We start from the raw sequence: 8,542 nt of genomic DNA, 5'->3' as shown, positions 1-8,542 counted from the left end.
CAAAATAGTTTCAAAAACAACCAAGTGTCAGCCACTTCCATCATTAGAGTGCTCGGTCCTGGCATTTCCTCAGAGCTCTGACTGGATTTGTGTTGATCATTAAGAAGCTCTGGTAGCTCCGAGTAACCGGATCAATTCCACATGACAGAACAGAGAATACAGGTCTTTATCTTCCTGTCTTCCTGTCTGAGCGCGATTAATTGGGGGTGGCGCTCTACAGTTGTTTTCTGTGTCGTTTTCGCTCTGATTTGTCCATTTCATTTTGTATTTGTATCAATTTGTCTGACGCCTCAGGCCAATCAGCTGGCCAGGCCCCCGGAAATTCTCCCAGTGCTCCCGTCGTTAACAATGTTGCGGAAATGAGTACCAAAAAAAAAGCGAAATGAATGATATGATGAAAATCACATTATAATGACACTTAAGCTAAACTTAACCTGAGTTGCCAGAGTTTGTAGACACAATGTTCGCCCACAAGGCAGCCTTCAGGTTCAGATTCCCTCTGGATTGTAGAAAGTCACGCATGTTTTCGACATACGTTAGTTCCCATGTGACATAATACCACAGCACATAAGACATTATGTTCCCAGAACGTACCAATGTAAACATAAACGCAACTCTTTGCGCTGCGGCTGCCCATATCTTCACTCGGGACCAAAACATGTGATCATATCTGATTATCAAGCATCCCCATTCGCTACCTGCCCGTAACAGAATTTCATTGAATTGATGTTGCTCCTGATCTATAATGCACCCAAGGCCCCAGAATTGACAATACTTCTAATATTAACCAAAAATCTTAGTATTTTGTACGACCTCCTTTGGCCCTGATAACAGCTTGCATTCTTTGCAACCACTAAAACAAATGTTTCTGTTCAGGAATGCAAGTAAATAACTGTGATTTGGCGTCTCAACCAAAAAATAATAATAATGTGCTTTACTATTTTATTCTGCTTTTTTGTAAAACAGTAAATTTGAGAATTCATGGATAACAACAACAATTCTATTTTAGCATTAAAGAGATCATTTTGATTAAAGAGCTTGGCTTGCACATACTGGTGGATTAACCATTACAGAAATAAGCACTGTTAAGCACTGTATATATATATATATGTGAGTGTGTGTGTGTGTATGTATGTATACATATATATATATAATATTTGCAGTTTTACAGATAGAGACATCAGAACACAGCACACAGCCAGGTACAAATGTATTGATTTATTATCTGTTTGTACAGCATGTACACATCAACACACACGCATACATACATACATACACGTGGGTGGCACTTCAGGGAACACCAGAAAAACAGCTGTGCATGTTTACAGTGGTGTTCTGACCTCGTCCTCCCAGGTTCATCACATGCTCTGTACTCACAGAGCATGTGCACTCGCGAATTTGGAAGGTTAAAACACATACAAAACATCGATGTGGAGTTAGGCTTTCGTGTTAGAACAGTATCAATATCAATGTCATATATATATATATATCAATAACTGGATAGCCTTCCTTCTCAGTGCAGTGAGGTACACACCAGTGTCTTTTCCTGGGAGCACGTCCCATCTGCCGGGCTTTGGACCGCTGGGCAGTATTCATTTTTATTTTTGAAATAAAAACCATCTTTCAAAGGCTTGAAATATGCATTATAGCGCGCGATCAGGGCCGTGCAGCCACCACCGAGGACACCGAGGTCATGCACCATTGCATTTTAAACTCCCATATGTTTAAGATAATATGGGCAACTGAATTAATAAAACGTAAAAAAAATAATAACAAGTAGAGAAAATGATACACATGATTTACATAAGGGTTGAGGTGGGGGGGGCAGGCTGCGGAACGGTTCTCCTGTAATGGTGATTGCAGGTTGATGTAAGGAGTCTGTACTGCATTACCATGATACTAACGTGGCACGGTGAAATGTATAGAAATGAACTGCAGCCGGCAAAGTAGAAGAAAAAAAAAAAGAACTCTCTGCCACTTCGAATGTAAACATTACATGGGCCAAACACTTTCACGGTAAGTCACATGCACGTATGAAAATGCTAACCAGCACTTTGACTCTGAGATGGCAGGCGTCTCCCAGCCCTGGTCCAACAGAGACGGGAAGTGTTTGGCACAACACTACTAAATGCATTGGAAATGTTACCAGGCTGTAAGGGCTCCACCCATATGTGCAGAATAGGTGTTCTTCAGCAGCGAATTAAAGCAACAAAAATATATATATAATTCAGCCTATTTACATACACAGCGAGGCATGTTCATTGACACTGTTAAATATACACTATGTACAATGTGTTCTTCAACCACCGCCTGACGAAGACGGAGCCTAATGGCTGGATTTCAGCTTGTACCTGAAGTCCACGTCATAGGTAGGCTGGAGGATTCCCAGACCGGCACGGGACTGGTCAAGAGGTGGGACTTTGATAGCTGGGTCCAACAGCTCCATGTCGAAGTAGGACAGCACCAGAGTGAGGAACTGCTTGATCTCGTACACGGCGAAAAACCTGCCGGGGCATTTGGTGACCCCGGAGCCGAAGGGCATGTAGAAGTAACGCAGCCGCCGGCCGCTGCGGTGGAAGGTGGTTTTCTCCTGGCCGTTCTCGTCCAGGAAGCGGTCAAACTTGTACTCCTGCGGGGTGAGGAGGAGGAGAAGGGTTTTCTCATACATCAGGGTCACTGTAACAGTCTGATATCTGGTTATAACGTTCACTGGCCCCGAGTGTCGGGGCGTGAGAGGTTTAACTGGCCTGAAGTCATTTTACTTGTACTTCAGTACATTTCTGTAAAGTAATAGTACTTTTACTTGAGTAAAATACTCTAGTACTCTTTCCATCCCTGTGCGTTGGGGACATTTCAGTCCCCAGAAGTAGCTGCAGAGTGAACTTTCACTCTCGCTCTCGAGGGCAAAATCATTCCACTACGTCGGGTCACCCTGTCCACTTGGCGGGTACAGGCTGCTGTGGACCCAGACCCAATTTAACCGCCCCCCCCCCCCACCGCCATGGTTAACAGTTTGAAACAGTGTTTCATATTACACTCTGCGTTCCTGTTGAGCTGTTGCTAAAGTTTTGTAAGTAATCTCTCCCCATTGTGACACGTTTCGTCATCATGATCGGCGTTTCCTTGGAAATCTTACACAACGTCTTCAATCTCTTGGAAATAACAAATCTGACACAATATCAGTGTTTCAAAGTTCAGTGGCTGTGCAAGAACTTACTATATTGTACTAGACTAAAAACACCACCAAAGCACACACAAAATTACACAGGTGTCTTACATAGGGATCCTCATAGATCTCTGGATCGTAGTGCAGCATGGGAGGATACAAGGCAATGACGTCATCCTTCCTTATATGGTAAGCTTCTTGGTTGTCAAGGTGAAGCAGAAAGTCCTCCTTGGCAACACGCACGTTCATGGAGGCGCTGGAAAGACGCATGGCTTCTTTCACGATGCTGTCTATAGAAGCAAAGTGAAGAGAAAGGCATAAAGGAAGAAGCCTATAGCATTTCTCTGCTGCATTGAAAAAGGACACGCAACACAGTCGCCAACGCCGCGCTTAAATTATTAGCGATATTAGTCGTCATTGGTGATCTTACCGAGAACAGGCGTGTTGTCCAGCTGCTCCCTGGTGAGGCTCAGCGTGGGGTTGCTGGGGTCAACCGTCTGACCCGAGTCCTCCAGAACCTTCTGCACTTCCTCACGAGCTGCCTTCATGGCATCTGGACTCCTGGGCACAGACACAGGAGCCTGTCAGTCACGTTACTGTCCGCCGTCGGGTCGGATGCACTCCCTTGTTTGCCGTCACTGGGTGACTTCTTTTCATTTCAACGCATTCGGCAACGAACTTTAATTTCACGGCGAATCGCCGCGGAACTGGACCGTTATAGATAGCTACGCTTGGCGCAGACATAGCTGTCTATAAACACCGCCTCGTAATAGAAGAAAGACTATATTTATTATATAGAACACAGTCCCTCAGTTTTATTGGGCATAAAGTACCTGGACATGTGGACATGAACTAAAATGATCATATTAGCTAACATTTGGTTGTAAATCCTGTGCAGTCAATTACTGTTTGTTTATCGTTTCATATCCAACGTACTGGTCTACACAAATTAAATGATTTAAGCGATATAACCGGCACACGGCCCGGTTCCACGTATGTTGTTGTGCATCATGTGTAGACCTGCAAATGGCACTAAAATGCTGATATGCCTTCATATCAGACTTGTTGCAACACCACCTCTGTTAATCTGCTCCACGTCGAACCCTGCAAAACGTTCTACCTCGACTATATCTCGTCTATCTTAACTGCATGTGCAATACCCACAATCAGCTGTCTGAAACTGATAAACGTGCAGTAATATGATGCAACAGCGGCGGCTGTACAGTACACAGGGTCCGGAGTAATAGAGAATGAAGAGACAAAACGACAGATGCGGGGTACAAAGTGCACAGAAAGGAGGTTTTGGTGGATTTGTCTCCTAAAATATACCGCTGCAGTAGGATACTGCCCGCTGGGAGCGATGGGAATCGAGAACCAGTTGAGAACTGGTTCCAAATTACAAAGTGCTTGGCTATTTTCGGGGTTTTTTGCGTGCTCTCTGAGAGCCGGCGTCTGTACTCTAGACAAAGATGGTCTATGAAGTTAAAGGAACATCACTCCGTGGTACGTCTTCTCTCTAGCATCTTCAAGCATGTCGGCTTCATAGTTTCGATTCAGGACCTTTAGTAGGCTATTTGGAGCAAGTAGCTTGTGAAGAATGAGGTGGATTCAGAAGGCTACAGTTATTATTTCAGTACATCAAACGCACATTTAATCAACGTTTGGGTAAATATATCCAAAGTACCGGATTGGACTCGGTATTGGCAGATACCCAATATTAAAGGACTCGGATTGGTAACGGGGCCAGAAAAACCTGATTGGGTCATCCCTAAATAAAACGGCTGTGTCGGCCTACTTCTTTTCACATACAGGAGATTCTTCATCAATCGAAAAGGATCTATATATTTCTGTTAGAAAGAGCTCTCAACCGCTACTGCCCGGTGAGTTGAGCTATCCATTGTGGCTGCCCTAAAGAAAAAGAGACCTATCTAGCATACCTGATCATATAAAAGAGACTCCAGAAGGTGGCGGGGAGGGTGTTCGCCTGCGAAGCCCAGAGCAGAGCGACGTGTGTCCTGGCCTTGCTCACGTCATTGAAGGTAGACAAGGAATCATTCAGTATTATCCTCATGGAGATCAGATCAGACATGTTCTCCCTCTTCGACAATTTTTCAGCGTGCATGGTCTTTGCTAGGTTCTAGACATTTGAAAGAAATAAGTACAGAAATACATTCATATAGATGAGTTTCTTTTATTCAGTGCTTATGCTGCCAAAAAAAGAAATGTAATGGCATTGCAGCGTCAGGTCAAGGCAGTCTATTTTGCCTGCTGATAGCTGTGTGGGAATAGCACACTAACCTCTCTGGCACTGTAGGCACTCTTGAAGACATGGATGGGCAGACCAGCCACCAACGCCGGGAAGATCTTGTCAAACTCTTTGAAGTTCTCCAAAGCACTGAGCACCAAGGCTTTCTGAGCCGCCTGCCGGGCCTGACCCTTGTCTTCACCGAACTCTTTACCAAACAGAGTCAGGTAGCCAGACTCAAACATCACCTGGAGGACATTAGGTCAGAATGAAACCTGTTCATTGTTGCAAACTTCGTTTTCCAAATATTTGTTGCTGCAAGTCTAGTCCCTCTTGGGTACTTTTTATGCTAATTTGCGAGTTGCAGCCATGACAATTGCTCCTTTGTTGGACAAAATTCAAAAGTGGACCCTAGAAAAGTACCTCTTCCAGTGTCTTAGATTATCTTGTATGCCTCCAGTCTAAAGTCCAATTACTCACCTTGTAGCAGAAAGCAAAGATGCCATCCACCTCCCAGTGGTCCTTGCTGGGGCTAAGTGTGTCCGACCGTAGCATGACGTCCTGGAGGTGGCCCATCATGGCCTCTATTAGGGAGGGCAGAGCCTCACCCTGTAGGGTCTTTAGAAATGTTTGGTGGAGGTTCTCTGTGGTGTGACCATGGCGAGGGTCAAAGCTGTCATGGCCAAATGCCTGGTGAGGGAAGGGTGTAGAGGTTTAGGACCGTTGAAGAACTCACTGGTTCAATTAAAAAGTCCTCTAGGGAGGAAGAAAAATCTATCTTGACAGAACGCGGTATGAATAATAAAAGACGAAATCACATAAATTGACCTTGACAGACGTCGCAAAGTGAAACTTCCTCCAATCCAGGTGTCTCCCCTGTCTGATGACTGAATGGTAAGAGAAGGGGTCACACAGGAAGTGGATGAACTGGCCGGCGATCTTGCAGGTGAAAATATGGCCGTGCTTCTTCTGGCGGCTGCGGAGGAACTGGAGGGGGTTGGCCCCGAACTGCAGAGCACAACCCAGGTAGGGGATGAAGCCATTCTCAACTGCAGGCTCACCAGGTTGCCTACGGACATGGACAAGAAAGACGTACACATTTTTTTTTTTTAGGAGTTCACACTCATTTTGCTACTTAGTATCACTGACTGATCTGCAGCAATAGTGATTCAATCGTGTCTCATGAAATCAGAAAGACAGCCCTGTTCTAAGCTTCGTGACAGTTTTTGGACAGGGTTTTTAGTTGCCTAGGACGCATAGAGAATCGTCTGAAAAAGAAGTAGCATTTGAATTCTTCAGGTAATCTGACAACTTAAAAAACACAAAACCTGGTAATACATGGTTTGCACTGAACAGCAGCCCCACTGACAAAATCACAATTCATTTTAAGATCGTAAGATTGGAGCACCGTTGGTCGAATTCCAGCCAAGACCTTTCTATTACCCATTTTCTTCCCCTCCCCTCATTTTTGTTTGTCTCTATTGACTCTCAAAATATTTTAGAGACCGGATACATCATTTTTTCCAGTGATTAAAAGCTGAGGACGCCTGATACTCATTACAACGTGGACCTTGCCAATGAGCCCGGTTTTCTTGAAATTGAACCATGGTCCTCCCAACGACCACAACATATCCAAACCATTACAAACCAGCCTGAATGTCATTACGATGCTCTTGTAACATTTTTATATCAGATCTTTACTTTCCCACCGGTTTTGTAGGCTTGTCATTATTACGAATAGAGGCACCTCAGCTACATCTTCATTCTGAATACACATGGCCCGTGAATGCGCGACCATAAGGTGTGACTGACAGCACACCGGTGACAAGTGTTTGTGAATCAACCACATGCCAAACAAATTCCATCATCTTTACAAAAGCTTTTGTTCCAGAAATTAAAATACAGGTTAAACGTTCCAGAAGTTAAAATACAGGACCTTAAATCATAAGAAATGCCTAAAACACTGCATCACATATGTCCTATGTCCAGTCTTACCGGTGTCGTGTCCCCACGGCGAGCCACAGAAGGCAGCAGAATCCCACCACCACCGCCCAGATCAGAGCGATGCTCATTATCATGGTGATGCCGGCTGATGAGAGGAAGATCCGACACAGCAGGAGGCTCCACACTAAATCGCGCTGACGGGAAGCGAACTGTCAGCCTGCTTTGTTTAAATTCAGCCCTGAAGAGACAAGTGTGTCTTCAAAGATGCTGCCCTGGGTCCCTGGAGTTTTCCCCAACCCGGGAGACAATGAGTGCAAAGTGACACTGCCTGCCGGAGGCTCAACCCAGTGTGTACTGACATGTAGCGTGTGGCAGGTTTTTTTTTTTATACCTGCTTTGTCCCTTAGGGTGGGCCCAAGGGCGGATTCAGTGGAATGGCATGATGTCATCACTGAAGTCAGCCTCGGCCCGGGCCACGCACGAATTGCAAAAGGTTCAACAACAAAAAAAAAAAAGAAGTTCAGTTTTGTTTGGGTTTTTTTTCCTATTATTTGTTGTGCAACAAAGTGAGCACCCTATCTGCGCTGACTTCCTTAGAAGCTGCATGCGTTGTTTGCAGATTAAGGAAGGGGAGGATGATTCTTTCCAGCGCGTGTTTCCGAAAAAAACTATTTCTACGTGCTCTGGTGGTGATGGGACGGTCGCGAGAGCTGGATTTCGTTTAAAGATAGAAATGCACAGGGGGAGGAGGGGGTCTTCCTTGTGAATTTCATTTGAGATTCATTAAAGAAATGATGTAACCTGCTATCTCACCGGGCGTTCTCTAGGAAATAGGATTCCATGCATGCTCTGTGTGTGTGTGTGTGTGTGTGTGTGTGTGTGTGTGAGCTGGCCTTGACCGGAGTCCATGGACAGTGTTACCTGAAGGACTGTGCGGCGATAGTACATCTGGGTTGGTAAATAGATTCAAGGTCCCTGCTATGGTGCTGTTGTTTGTGTGTGTGTGTGTGTGAGTGTGTGTGTGTGTGTGCACGTGAGAGCGCGAATGAACACTACTATTGTACAGTGTGTAACAAGTGCGACCTGTTAAGACTTGCCGTCGTGCTCGTGGAGATAAAAATGTAGCTCATCGAGAAAGACGACTTTAAAAAAGTTAGCCATCTACCTGAAGACACTGGCAAACTGTC

At 44.9% G+C, this 8,542-nt stretch overlaps 1 protein-coding gene across 1 annotated transcript; it reads right to left on the bottom strand.

Annotated features, from left to right (window-relative positions):
* Positions 1 to 2,326: 2,326 nt before the first annotated feature.
* cyp7a1 (cytochrome P450, family 7, subfamily A, polypeptide 1) lies at positions 2,327 to 7,489 on the bottom strand. The gene is made up of 8 exons (XM_070919081.1): positions 7,407 to 7,489; positions 6,240 to 6,480; positions 5,892 to 6,101; positions 5,465 to 5,659; positions 5,104 to 5,303; positions 3,597 to 3,727; positions 3,278 to 3,456; positions 2,327 to 2,629 (listed from the first exon to the last, which is right to left on the bottom strand). The coding sequence occupies exons 1-8, from the start codon at positions 7,487 to 7,489 to the stop codon at positions 2,327 to 2,329; spliced, it is 1,542 nt and encodes a 513-aa protein (XP_070775182.1).
* Between the last annotated feature and the right edge of the window lie 1,053 nt (positions 7,490 to 8,542).

This window comes from Enoplosus armatus, chromosome 14 (assembly GCF_043641665.1).
Source record: "Enoplosus armatus isolate fEnoArm2 chromosome 14, fEnoArm2.hap1, whole genome shotgun sequence".
Classification (NCBI taxonomy): domain Eukaryota; kingdom Metazoa; phylum Chordata; class Actinopteri; order Centrarchiformes; family Enoplosidae; genus Enoplosus; species Enoplosus armatus.
Note: the sequence above shows the minus strand (reverse complement) of the source record. Positions and strands in the feature narration are given on the sequence as shown.

What these genes read in the sequence shown, in the direction of transcription:
- cyp7a1 (XM_070919081.1), bottom strand. Translation starts at nt 7,489, where the DNA reads ATGATAATGAGCATCGCTCTGATCTGGGCGGTGGTGGTGGGATTCTGC. An exon ending in AGTCTCTTTTATATGATCAG is followed by an intron (nt 3,728 to 5,103) that starts GTATGCTAGATA and finishes GTCTGTGCCCAG; the next exon opens with GAGTCCAGATGCCATGAAGG. An exon ending in AGATCTATGAGGATCCCTAT is followed by an intron (nt 2,630 to 3,277) that starts GTAAGACACCTG and finishes CTCACCCCGCAG; the next exon opens with GAGTACAAGTTTGACCGCTT.